The sequence below is a fragment of the Pseudopodoces humilis genome, chromosome 5 (genome assembly GCF_049639895.1).
Source record: "Pseudopodoces humilis isolate 2021_Gansu_Grassland_sample_001 chromosome 5, ASM4963989v1, whole genome shotgun sequence".
NCBI classification, from domain to species: Eukaryota; Metazoa; Chordata; class Aves; order Passeriformes; family Paridae; genus Pseudopodoces; species Pseudopodoces humilis.
This window is the reverse complement of record NC_142204.1, coordinates 58,527,210-58,541,361: the sequence shown is the minus strand read 5'-3', so window position 1 is coordinate 58,541,361 and position 14,152 is coordinate 58,527,210. Positions and strand designations below refer to the sequence as shown.

General features: G+C 37.8%; 1 protein-coding gene across 11 annotated transcripts in view; it reads left to right on the top strand.

The window, feature by feature from the left end:
- The window catches only part of KIF21A (kinesin family member 21A), an 86,734-nt gene that overhangs the window by 60,119 nt on the left and 12,463 nt on the right, over positions 1-14,152 (top strand). For 4 of the 11 annotated variants that reach the window (XM_014248920.2, XM_014248918.2, XM_014248917.2 and 1 more), the window contains 7 exons: positions 3,417-3,477; positions 3,679-3,733; positions 5,104-5,321; positions 9,556-9,666; positions 10,214-10,342; positions 11,918-11,956; positions 13,937-14,073. In XM_014248920.2, coding sequence (XP_014104395.1) covers positions 3,417-3,477; positions 3,679-3,733; positions 5,104-5,321; positions 9,556-9,666; positions 10,214-10,342; positions 11,918-11,956; positions 13,937-14,073 — 750 coding nt within the window. The remainder of the gene's footprint in view (positions 1-3,416; positions 3,478-3,678; positions 3,734-5,103; positions 5,322-9,555; positions 9,667-10,213; positions 10,343-11,917; positions 11,957-13,936; positions 14,074-14,152) is intronic. The other 7 variants (XM_014248921.2, XM_014248924.2, XM_014248919.2 and 4 more) reach the window with 3 other exon arrangements.

Genomic DNA, 14,152 nt, shown 5'->3' with positions numbered 1-14,152 from the left:
GTTACTGACTTCACTGATTTTGAGATAAGTCTCTTGTTGCTGTTGCTTTAAAGTTATTCCCAAATGAATTAAGCTTATTTTCTTCCCTCAAAAAAATTTGCTATATTTGGAACTTGAGAAAAATATTCTTGTTACCAGTGATAATTCCTTTTGTGTTGTCTTGTGCTATTTTTAATCACATTATGCTGTGCTGTCCTGTGCTAGTTTGCACAGCATTTCAAAAGCACCACTACATGGAAGTGTATAGATCATAATCTAGAGATCGTGAGAATTTTGCCAGCTTCCTGTAAGGTGACACCCGAGGATCTGTGTCTGGGGATCTTGCTGTATGCAGCCAGTTATATTTATTCAGGAGCCTCAGTGGTTTGTGTTATCATAGAATGTCTAGAACAGGCCTTTAATGTGTGTGCATGTTCACCCCATTGGAGCATTGTTTCTCCTGACAGCATTGCATTTTTTTTTTAGCTCTGGGCAGGCTTTTACTTATTAACAACATTTGAAGCAATGAAAAGGCACTTGCTAAATGTATTGAAACAGTAGTTCTGTCACCAAATTTTTCATAGAGTATTATCTCATTAAAGAAGCTTTTTAACACTTTGCAAGCATGACCTGAGGCTTTTGTAGTATCTAAGCCACTCAAGACTCTGCTAATACTTTATAGGAAGGAAATGCAGCTGAATAGGCTGCACTAACCTAGGTCTAAGCTGAAATCCCAACTGTTGGTAGTCTGTTTTGTGGATCACTAGTGACCCTTTAGAGCTGCAGGGAGTTCAGACGCCACTGAACCACTGAAGTAGAGAGGCTTTGATGCTGGGATTGCCAGCTGGTTTGCAGGGACTCTGTTGGTGCAGGGCCTGACACAGTTCCTGTAGGTAGAAGTGTGGGTGGCAGCAGATCCTGAGATCAGTCTCACCAGGATGCCTGACATCTCAGTGGTAGAGCACAGAGAGCCCTATCCCAAGTAAAGGGATTGCACTTCCAGGGTGTTTGTGATTCACCCTCTTGATGCCTGCTTTCAGACCCAGTATCTTCAGAAGTTCTTAGCCATTTGAATGCACTTGGCTCCAAAAACATTCCCCAGTGTAGTTGTGCGCTTGCATTCAAGTATGGACAAGAAGAAGTTTCAGTCTGCAGAGAAATACATCACAGGCTCAGATTTTGACTTGAATAGATTTTCAGTGTACATCCACCTTGGTGGATGAACTACCTGCTATTCACTATTCCATCTGCTCTTGTGAAGAGTTAAAATGACCATGAAATTGAATTTTGAGTGTTGCTGAAGTGACTCCTCTTTCAGGAGTTGTGGGAGCTGCTTTTCCTTCCCACCTGTGACATAAGGACATTCAGGGATGTGACTCACAGCCATCCATGTGCAGATTTTGAGAGGGCTGGTCAAATGCCATTTCCTCTGGGTGAACTGTGCTGGTGTGTGGCGTCGTTCTGGTACCATCCAGTCACCACTGCATGAGGATGAAGACGAATAATCAGAAAACTTTCCACCTGTTCTGCAATCATTGGTTTACTAGCAGCTATCCCTGCAAACATTATTATCTTTACTAACTTTATTTCTCCTTTCATCTCTTCTCACTCTTGCAGAATCTTGTTCTTTCTACCTTTTTGTTGATTCTGTGCACTGGTTTCTATCTCAGGGCTTTGGTCATTCTTCCCGTGTTGAATTGCAGGCAAACTGAAGAAACTCATCAGCTCACATGACAGTGAGCCTACAAATAAAATCCCATCTTTTGTGGTCATTCCACACTTTAGACTTAGTTACCTGTAAAGAGAGATCACAAGTTCTTTATAAGGAGGGGATGAAGTAACATAATTCTAATAGGAATCCTATTGTTTTTAAAAATGCATTTATTTTAGGGATGCTGCTTTGTCTTACTGAAAGGAGTAATACTCTAAATCCCCACTTTTGTAGAAGGCATATAATACTAATAGCAATAATAACAACACTAATAGAAATAATATTAAGTATTGAAGGGTTTTAATCTGGCCTCAAATCCAGGATGGAATAAAAAAACCCTGAAAATTCAGAGTGCTATTCCTTTGACCCTGGTTTCTTTAGAATGTTGTTGCTTTTCTGATAATTAAGATTCCATTGTTAATACAACAGTTGAGTAACTCTAAAGTGCATTGTTGGTGTTGGTTTTAACTTTTCCAGGAAATATATTTAGAGGCAGTATACACAAAAATATGTACCTTTTCTTTTTTTCCATTCCTTCTCAAAATTCAACTGAAAGTTGCATATCTTTCCTCCCTTTCTCCAAAGCATGAACTTGCACTTAAAACATATACATGGACAAACCTGTTTTAATATGGGTTACAAATATATTGGTTCTGTGCATTGCAAATGGTACCTGCTTTTTGTCAGAAATTAAATAAAGAAACTCAGTGTCTCTACTAGTAAAGAGGAGGTGGAATGGAATTATGGAATGGAATCATTACAAGGTTATTTAATCCTTAATAATCATTAATATTTCATGAGTATGTTCAAAAATAAGGGAATTTGCCTGCAAAAATATGTTACCTATGTCCTTGATCTGTGTCTAAAATGTATTATTAGAATAACATGCAAGTTAGAAGATTTGCTTCACCAGAAGTTTGGAACTGATTGTACATGTGCCCTTGACTCATTGTCTCAGCTTAATGTGTTGCACCGTTTGCATGCAGATGTTAATTGGATGTTTGACAGTGTTAGTGTGTGGCATGCATGCTGCCTTTGTCTTCTGTGGACAGGTTTGTGTACCCATTTTTGCTTCAGGAACATTTCTGTTGAACATAAACAAATTGAACAGAAATTAATCTGTTTTTAGGAAGCGATTCTGTAGTATTAAGTGGTAGCATCATCCTCCTTTAAAACAAATAATAAAGTGCTTGCTCCTTGTCAGCTCAAATGGTGGCGTTCTGTATCAGAGGAGGCTGAGCCTCAGCTCACTAGCTATTAAAAATATAATTTTCTTTCTCATTATAGCCAGGCTGATTCTGTCTTGGAGCAGGAAGATGAAAAAAAATGAGCAGAAAGAGACATTCTTATTGTCCATTGATTTACATCCCGTATCTTCCATGCTTTGCAGATAATTTTCTTTGCTTTATCTGCTTTCTTACAGATTTCCTTCTAGAACTGCTGTTTTCCTATCTCTATTGCTCTGCTACAGTAGATAGAGGACCATGTTTGGCACAGTGTGCCTAGATGTATGATGTATTTAGATTGTATAAAAAAAATTAATTTAGGTGTCAGGAAAATTCAGGGGGAGCCAGACAGAAAGTAGTCAAGACATTTTGAATATCCCCATCTTTTGTACTCTGTTCATCTACATTCAACATTGTCGGAGTCGTTTTGTATAGCACTTAAAGCCTTACATCCTGTTGTAGAGGGACAGACTAATGTTATTATTTTGGAAATTTTCTAGAAAATTTGGAAGATAGTACTGATGAGGATGCCCCATTGCACAGTCCTGGAACAGAAGGAAGGTGAGCAAATCTTTGTTACTACCAATTCTAGAAAAATTACTGTCATTTCCTCCCTTTGTAATGCAAAATCATATATCCTTTAGAAAATATCTCTAACATTGTTTTATTATACTTTGCCCATGATTTCAGTAGAAAGAATAAATTAAAAATACACATCTGCAAAAATATTACTTTCTAACTGTGATGCAATTTTTCTTTTAGTTCATTATCTTCAGATCTCTTCAAGCTTTGTGGTGAAGTCAAACCCAAAAGCAAGGTAGGATGTACGATGATGATGATAATTCTTCTACATGTCTTTTAGGTGATTCTATGATTCTATAATAATTCAAAAGTTAATAATACCTTCTAAAGAATGCTCTTGCTTTGCCCAAGGGACTTAAATAAATTAAGATGTGCAAAAGGTGAACTGATGTACTTTTATGTGATTTGTGTGCAATATGATTTTGTGTGACACTGCTCTCTAAGAAGCAATGATGAAAATAACTTCTTCAGTATTTTGGGGCTAAGTTATTAGAATTCCAGAAAGATGTGTTCTTCCAGTTACTTGCACCCCAAACTGGTGTAGTTTTGCAGATTAGCATTAGTTAGGCTACAGTTCAATGCTATTGCCAGCGGGAACTGTGAACATGTTTATTGTTTGCAATTAGTCACAAAAATCTGGAGGGAGTTTATGAAACAAATAGAAGTTTGACCTCCACAATCTTAATTACAGTTGACATTGGAGGAATATGTCTAGACTGACTATAGTTTAATATTAATGGCATTGGGAACTGAAAATGTGTGCTGATGGCAATTTTGCTTCTGTGCTCACAGGAGCATAAACCAAGTCTGCAAAGTAAATAGAAGCTTAGCCTTTACTTTTTCAATTGCAGTTGGCTTTGGAAGAAAACATCTCTGTTGGCTGTTGCATTATTTGGTAACATTCCTTGGCTGCAGCTATTAGGGCTGTTTAACTAAGTGAGTTTGGTCTGAAAATGCTATGAAATAAATGTCATTTTTGTAACAGCTCTTTTCAGACTGGATCTTTCTTCTCCATTAGTCTTTCTTTCCCTGAGGAATAGATCTTAATTTCACAGTAAAATCACAACTAACATGGATGATCAATTTTTTTACATATTACTGTGTTGTACAAAGCTTAGCTCCTTTATAAGTTATTCTGTTGTTTTCAAATTGTTGAAATGCTGAATGAATCTTAATTCATGTGGATTTTTGAGATGGCTTAAACTAAGTAAGAAGCAGAGTTTGTATATGAGAAGAAGTCACACCAATATAATTGTAGCTTTTTAAATTTACAATTTTCTTTATTCCTCTCTGCTTTATAACATTTCATTTGCATAAACTATAGGTGAGTAATACTGTACTCATGTAGTATTGACAGGCAGTTGGTTGAAAGGATATCCTTGAAAACCAGTTGTCAAATTGGTGTTTCATGCCATTGAATTTGAATTGCCTCCTCTGAAATCATTGCCCAAAAGCAGAGGTGAGCTTCTTGATTTAGTTTCCAAAGGCAGTTGCCAAGTGTTTGAGGGGAATGCTAATTGCCAGCTAAGGATAAGCTTGAGTGTAGGACTCTTGGCACATAGCATTGCATGTTTAAGTGGCAGTTTGTTTTCTCCCTGTCTCCAGGCCCGCCGGAGGACCACCACGCAGATGGAATTGCTGTACGCAGCCAACAGCGACCTGGTCTCCGCCAGCAGCGCTGCAGACCCGGCCTTGGCCAGCTCTATCGCACCACTCGCAGAAACCCAGGAAAGTGGGGTGGCTGCTGACACACATGATACTGCTGCTAGGGACAGAGAGTTTATACCTCCACCATCTGGCTTACCTTCTAAAATAGGCAGCATGTAAGTTTGGCCACGCTGTACTAATTATCCTTTGCTTTTAAAAAAATGCATGTTGCCAATTTCTTGTAATGTGTTATTTTAACTTTACAAGCGAGGTTGATACACTTGAAGCTTACTAAATAATACTGACAAAGCTCCTTCCTTTCTACCATCACCACTCTAGAAAGTATAAATGCAGGGTTGTAAGTACTGTGGTTCTTACTGAAGATGTAAGCTCTGTTAAGTTGCTTTGTTATAATAAAGTTATTGTAACCGTGTTCTATGTAGAGGGAAAAACCCCTCTCATACCTTGAATAGTTTGCTGTATTAGTGCTATGGGAAGTGCATATTCTAGGGAGGTAGTGAGAATCTGCTTAGAACAGCAGAGAGATTAAAAAAAAGTAACAAAACACAGTCCAAAAGCTTTATATAACATGGTATTTGTATATGGTCCTAATTACTAGGAAAACTCTTTCTGTGAGTTGTGTTGTGTGGGCCATGCTTAAAATGAAGAAGTCTCTGGAACAATAGAGTATGCAAGTAAAAAGTTGAAAGGAAAATGTTAGACATTATGAATCCTCTAAATTCCTTTCTGTTTGCAGGTTGCACTTATCTGCAGAACAGTTTTACTATCTGAAAGTATCTCTTGATTCTAAACAGAACTAAAAATAGTTTTGTCTTTTTACTTTGGGACCAGCAGATGGCTCTCACACGCACATTTTTTCTTTTCACTTGCTCTTGCTGTTCTTTTTATACCTACCAATACCACTGCAGGTTATTAGCCGTTCACTGCTAGAGACCCTTTTCTTGGCTTTTTAGGTACTAGCTCCTATGTTGCACAAGCTCACGTGTAGATTGAATGCACTCCCCACATTGAGGGATGTGGAAATCAGTGTCCCACAGCTATCTTGATGTTACAGGTTCTGGAGTTAAGCATCTTTTAATATTCATCTGTCCTATTTGCATAATATTTTTACAGCAGTCTCTACCTAATACACATTTGCAATTTATATTTTTTACTATGTATTTCTGGCATGTGCTTGAGGTGGCAATCATGAACAGTAAAACACTGCTGACAGCAATTATTAACCCATGCTGATGCCTTCAGTGCAAATAGGATCTGCTTGGAAAGAATGCTCTTGAGGGTGAGCATAGGTGGAGAAAACCCACTTGTTTCAGCAGTTAGTCTGAGATGAATAGACACTTTTGAAGCTTCAAGATCTAAAACATCAAGTGTTATGACCTGACATCCCAAGACTCAGGTAATACCAACTTTTGCCTTGCTTCATCTTCTAGAATGTATCCATTTATGAAAATGAGCCAGCAAAAAGGCAAAACAGGATTTTCCCAAAACTGTGTTCTTCAAGCATTTGAAAGTTACATATTGTCAAAAAATCAATTCAGTCAGCAGTAGGCGTCACATATTGAATTGTTATTGATCATGTTTCAGTAGATAAGTGATCAAAAATTCTCACAATCAATCTGCAGTGACTTTCTCACTGCAAATGTGTATGTTTTTTTCAAAACTAGAACTCTTGCTGGTTTATCTGGTCATAGTTGAAGAAAGCTTGTCTTTGAGCCATCTGGCCTTCCCTTATGAGCCTGTGTGCCAGCATATCTCTCTTAGTAAAATACATTATTCAGGAGCAGATTGTGATCTTACCTGCAATAAATGTTTTCTCCGTTTTGCCACTTAAGCAACATTCAGGGATATAGAGGCTGTAGCAGTAATTCAAAATATGAATTCTCAAAGTGACAGAAATTAATTATATGTTTAGCTGCAAATTTAGGTGTCTGCATATGTACAAACTGCTCCACTCTGGAACCCCCCTCAGTTTTCTTAGGTCTGTGCTGATTCTATGGTCCTTGGAGAGGGATTTTTTACAAGGGCATGTGTTGATGGGATAAAGGGTAATGGCTTCAAACTGAAAGATTGTAGGTGTACATGAGATATTGGAAGAAATTCTTTACTGTGAGAGTCAAGCACTGCAACAGATTACCTAGAGGAGCTGTGGATGCTCAATTCCTGGCAGTGTTCAAGGCCAGGTTAGATGGGGCTTAGAGCAGCCTAGTCTAGTGGAATGTGTTCCTGCCTAAGGGAAGGGGGTTAGAACTAGATGACCTTTAAGTCCCTTCCAGTCCAGACCATTGTGCGATTCTGTTACTTATGGAGGCACCTAAATACATATGGCAAACAGTTAATTTAATTGGAATTTTGTTTAAAAAATTGGTTAGTGCTGTTGTCTTTTATATACTCATCTACAGCAGCTTTTTCAGAATATAGTTGTCTTCTGTAGCACTTGTGTCAGCTCTGTTCAGATTCTGATATCCTGGCAAATGTAAAAGGGCTCTGGAAAACTGGAAGTAGGTATGTGTCCTGCTCCTTTTCTGTTAGGCCATTGACATCCTGCACCTAGTTTTTATACCTATGCTTAAGAAGTTCATTCCAGCAAGATAGCTGTATTTTTATAATACCTACATTCCCAGGCTTTCAAAAAGAATTCAGAAAATGATGATGCTATTTATACCCTCTTCTGAGGATGTTCCACTGTGGAGTCCAAGATGGAAGACTCAAGGGCAGGTAGAGAGGGAACAAGAGAAAGTTGCCTCTGTGTCTGAGTATGCAGGATGCCAGTGTGAGGCAGAGGAGCTTGGCTTCTGGTTTATGGTTTGGTTTATTTAATCGAGCAGCTGCTCAGTAGACGTATGAGCAGCCCTGGCAGTAGACACTACAGCCTGTTTGTCATCCTTGCTGGAAGGCCTGCCAGCCTGATTCATAGAATTTGCCTTGTATCCTCAGAATTTTTGCATTCCTAAATGCATGCTGGTCCAGCATAAAGAGAGGGGAGGGAGTGTGTCCTGTTCCATCTTTTTTGGTGTCCTTTGCACAGTATGCCTAGAGGTAGAGGAGCCCTACCTGGAAATGGGTGCTCTGGGCTTGAGGGAATTGGACCCACTTCCTCCCCTTCTTTTATAACTTAACTGCTAGGCTTCTGTGCAAAACCAGTCAGGTTATCACCTGTCCTCCTTTTCCAGTCTCTTGAGGACTCCGTGGAGCTCTAGGGCTGACATGCAGTTCTTGGCATTAAGTCTTACAGGTCCTGCACATTTGCAGTTCAGGTTTGTGAGCACTTGAGACTGTCTCATCTACTTCAGTCAAGTAGCTGTTCGTGGTTGTGCTGTCCATGTTAAATCATGTTATTCTGCATTCCGGTCTCCAGGTGGATTTTATATAGCACAGACTTCCTCTCAAGGGAAACATGTAGAGAAGTTTGAGCTATGCATATTCAGAAGCTGTAGAGCTCTGAGATTGATGGTAGTAACCATGTCAGGCAGGTGGCCTGCCAAATGACCTTTATCTGCTTAATGGAGTTGCGTGGAGCAAAAAAACTTTAAGAATCTGCTTTCTTGCTTTTAATGAGTGTTTCATATTCATAGAAAAAATCCTTCTAAATTCAAAGAAATGGGAAAAAACAAAACAAATATTGTTCTTGTGATTGCTCAACTAGTGAGAAATGGAAGTTCAGAAGAATGGAGACCACACAGATTTCTAATTTTTTTTTTTTTCTTTTGTCTGACCGTGGTGAAATGATAACATTTGGGTGTAAGCTTTAATATTGTCCTCTTGATATTTTTGCTAATTTTAATGGGAAAGAAAGGTTGGGAAGAAGACCACAGTGACTGTGAATTGGAATTGTTTCAAAGCAAGAACCAGAGAGACAAATGAGGGATGGAAAACAAGGGAGAAGGGAAGTGGGGGACAAACAGAAGCCATGTTGTAATCAGGTTGTTAATGGGAAGTACATTTTCTCACTTCCTAATTATCATGAATATGTTACTGCAGTGTTTCATTTGTGTATAAGAATCATTTGATTTCTCTCTTCTTCATGTCTGTAAATGGTCTATTGTAGATGCAAATGTAGAATCTGAAATTTAAGAATTTCCATTATCTTAATTTGGGATGCATACTCCACTGTATTTATTTTAGTGAGTCTCTTTTATTATTGAATTAGTAAATCTCCTTTAACTAGTCAGTATCTGACTCTATAAGTTGATGAACTTTGAACATTAATAACTTGGTATATTTTTATATTCAAGTGTGAGAACAAGTTTATAATCCTTAAGGTCAAGAGAGACAATAATAGATTAAGTGCACACTAAAATTTGAAATCACACTGAGAGAATGACAGGTAATGTAAGAAAAGCAAGTTCTGTGAAGGGCCTTAGAGTGAGCTGATGATTGCTCTTGTTTTAGTTCGAGACAACCATCTCTTCCAGAGAAGAAGATACCTGAGCCTTCACCTTTAGCAAAGAGAAAAGCCTATGAGAAAACAATGGAAAAGACAAAGACAAAAGAACAAAAACTGTAAGATTCTTTAAAATTTATTTCCTCCGGTATAATTTGAACTTTGAATTTTTTTGAAATATAGATGTGTGTTTTTGTTTCTTTTCTTCCAGGACAGTTTGAATTGTTGTGAGTGCTAATATTCATTGCTCAGCTTATGTGTGGTTGTTAGGGGTTTTTTCCAGGTTGTTTTTCTGTACAAAATAACTCAGGAGCAGAGCCCTGAGAAAATGTCCTTTGGAGAATTTACAAATTACTTTCTTTTTTTTTTTTTTTTTCTTTTTAAGTAGAAGTCATCAATATTTCTAAGAGCCTTGAATTTTATAAGAATTTCTTCATTTTACTTGTGTGTTTTCTGCCTGTAGCTTTCAGTTTTACCACTTAATCTTTGAACATTGTACCATCTTGTACTCTGCAGCTTTTTGCCTTCTCTGAGAAATATCTGTAGCTAGTATTACAATCTTAATTATTTGCTTAAGAAAACAGCATCTAACGTTTGAGGCATGTTGCATTTAACTTTTCTAACCATTCGTAACCTGTTAAAGAAGATGTTCTTTTTTTTTTGTAGCTCAGATTCTGGAGCCCCAGAGGCTAGTCTGTCACCTCCTACTTCCCCACCAAGCCGGCCCCGTAATGAAATGAATGTTTTTAGTCGTCTAACTGTTTCTCAGGGAAACACATCAGTTCAGCAGGATAAGTAAGTCACAAAGGGAAGCCTCAGTCCCCAACCAGGGAAATAAATATAAAGTGTGCTCAAGTTTTCAGTGTAGCGTCTGGTAGAAATGTTGCCCTTCTGCAAGACAGGAGGAGATCTTTCTCATGTTTTTGTGTAGTTTTCGAAGGAAATATTTTAAACTACCATGGAACCACTGTAAAAATTTGAGAAAAGAAATTTCCTGCTGAACCTTGTTTCCTGTTTTCTAGGCTATGTTTGATATTTGTAGTTTTAAAGCCAAAATAGAAAAGAACAGTAGAATTCTTAGATGTTTGTGTATTTGTGTGTGTGTTTACACTCCAAAATAGATTTCAGGTGATGATTTAGGAAATAGTGCTTTTGACAGTCACTCAGTTGCTCCAGTGTTGCTCAGAGTGCGTTTACAACAGCACCTCAGAGGATGGGACACTGAAATGGCTAGAACACAGTTGTTTAGAGACCTTCCAAATGATGGAACAGACTGACTTTAGGAGGTGATCTGCAGGAGAAGATGACATTCATATCTTGTTTAGAAGAAGCAGAACAGAATTTTCTCACACTAGGCATCTGTTTGGGGTAAGATAGCTGCCTTACTCCAAATGGCAGTGGACTTTACTTGACTAGAATCTCTATTACAGGTTTCAGCACTGATACAAATACCATACAGTGCTTATGAGCTGCAACTCAGATTTCAAATAAACGTTTATTTCTAAGTTTAGCAAGAGAATAAATTGCTATTGTCTTTTTACACTATTATTTTTAATAAAAGTTTTTTTTCAGAGATCTACAGCCATCACATACCAAGCAGTGGCTTGCAAGGTTTTCAGTAACTGTGTTTGTTACTTCTTTATCTTAGCTTACCTTTCTTATTGCTAACTCCTGCCAAACCCTTTTCATTTTCTTTGAGCTGACTTTGAAGTCAAATAGAAACTGCTGAATCTGTGTGAGTTGACAATGAAGGACATCTTAAGACATACTGAAAATCATCATGTCTTGGGGAAATATTGTCTTGTATATTTTCTTGGTTTTTAATTTTAAACATTTTTCAAAATGAGAGGTGAAGGATTTTGAACTTAGGATGGCTTGCAAATTGCTGCATTTATTTCAGTGGGCTATCATATTTAACATATCTCTATGACTAATATTTTGCATGTCTCTTCTACACTTAGCAGGCATTGATGTTCAGAGTATTTTTTTTCTTTTGATGTTCTCAACAAGCACTATCTTACGGAGGTTAACTTGGGCATCCATCTTCTCCTTTTAACTTTTTGCCTTTATTTCTCTAAGAAAATGTTGGGGAAATAAGAAATGGCTCAGCTGCTGTCACTCATCTTCTGGAGCTGAGAATCTACTGTAACTTACTGCTGAGAGTGTTATTTTAAGATAATTATTTTTTATCCCCTACCCCCCATATCATCATGGGTTTGAGATATACCTTGAGCAATGCTGCATAATGTATGTGGATTTGCATTGCTTTTCTGAGTTGGCCGTGCTGTTGTTTGTTCTTCTCATATGGAGGCGTTCCTTTGCTGATACCTATATTCTTTCTCCTCACAATTCCACCACTGTTGATTGTAGGTCTGATGAAAGTGATTCCTCTCTGTCGGAGGTACAAAGGTACTCTCTCTTTTCTGTTTTCTTGGCATCTTTCACCAAAGTTATTCCAGTTCTTAAGACATTTCATTTTGCTGCATGATTTTTCCTGATACCTGTGCATTGTTTCTCTTGCTTTTGCCAGAACATTAAATATCTGAGATTTTGGTCAAGCATGTCTCCCCCTCTCCTTTTTTAGGGTATTTTTGATCATTGTTGAGCATGTCAGGTATTTTAATTATAACTGAAGTATGGTGTAAACATTTCCATAGACACATTGTTTCTCTCTTTGTTTTCTTTTAAAAAAAAGAAAATTAGGGGCAGACATTTTCTTATGTTTTACCTGCTTCTCTCTTTATTTTTTGTTTTTCTTTTTCCGTTGTATGCTTTGATCACTAAAAATTAAATCTTACCGTAAATAAAAATGAGTAGTTTTTATTATGTCTTTCTGAGAGAATGCACAGAAGTTAAGAGATGAAAGAAATGTCGTCACTCATGTGCCTGTGGGTTAGGACTTTGGTACTCAGTGAAAAATTAGTTTACCTATAGAAGGCAGTCAAAGAACTGCTAATAATGTGATGGTGGCTTTGTCTGGTCATTGTAGCAGTTGTAGTGTTTTGTCTGTAGATTTTATAACACTGCACATAGGTAGAGAAATAGCTCCAGGACATGTATTTTACATGGCTTGTCACAGAAGTGAGTGGGCGAGAACAGCAGGGGGAATAACTTAGTTCAAAGGCAGCATGATCCACTAGGGAATACTACAGAGAAAATCGTGTTCGTTTAGTGTGATGCTAGAAAACAAAGAGCAGAGAACTAAATTAATTAAAAAGCAAATTTTTCCTGTTTTCTTGAAAACATAAAATGGTGCAGATGAAAGATGAATGCCTTTTCAAAATGAGAAAGATAATGTTATACAATTTAAGGTGCTATTAATACTAGTAAAGTATATAGCAGGATTTCTGTGGAGTAATAAATTATATGAGCGAGGATGTCCTGAGCTGTAAAAATGTTTAAAATCATAATTTTAATGTACTAGATAAACTAACTAGCTGTCACGAAGTTAGCTTGTATCATAAAGGATTTTTCCCTTTCTATAGCAAACTTCTGGACAATATTACAAAATTTTTAAATTTTCCTAAAGCATCTGATACTTTTGTTTTGATAGGATAGGGCTATGGTTTAATTCCTTTTCCTCACAGTTAGGTGTGTGATTCCCAAAAGAGCAGTGAGTCTTAACTGCAAGCTGGCCAGGTCACAGCTGTGTTACATATTTTGGGCATTAATTTGAGGCTTTTCTACACTTCACAGAAATAAAGGGGCCTGTGTGTGTGCAGTTGTACACATGAGATTTTAGACTGCTAGTAATTCTTGTTTGGTAATGAATTGTGAGGCGTTTTGTCAGGCAAGTTAGTCTTTTGGCATTACCACAGAATTAGGTGAAAGTGCCCAGGAAGATTCCTCTGGGGCGTCAGCATTCCAATCATCCTCCCTTTTGGCCATTTAAGCATGAGCAACGTGTTGTTGGGTACAGAGTGCAGCAGGAACCTTCTTCAGGCACAGAAGTTAACAGCAGTTCTGTGTCTGCCCATAGAATGCAGATGACATGAAATGCATGCTGAGTTTGGAACTGACAGTGCACATTACATTTGCTCCATTTTCCAGATTGTGCTGTTTAAACTAAGATGTCTTATGGTTGATATTGGGCTTACAGAAGCTTTAAGTGTCTGGTTTGTTCAGCATTATGCAGACTGCCATGTACCCAGCATTTAGCACCTTGTTGTCTTTTAATTTGTTTATTTGTATATGTGATTAACTGATAGTCCAGAGTTGGCATGTGTTGAGGCTGAATAGTAAAAATCCTTACATAGTTTATGAAAAGCATTCAGCTGTTCTGCCCTCGCATCTAGGACCACTAGGTGAATTTTTTTCCCTACCTGCAAGTAAATTAATGTTATCTGTGTCTATTAATATGCCCAACTCACATTCCTTTTTTTTCTTTAGGGGGATAATTAACCCATTTCCTGCTTCAAAATGCATCCGATCGTCCCCACTTCAGTGTATCTATACAGCCGAGGGACATACCAAGGCTGTGCTTTGCGTTGATGCAACCGATGATCTTCTCTTCACTGGATCTAAAGGTGTTGGGCAAGCTCTGTGCACCTCTGCTGCCTACAAAGGCTGCTTTGAGAACTTGGGGTGTTGTGAAATTCTCAATTT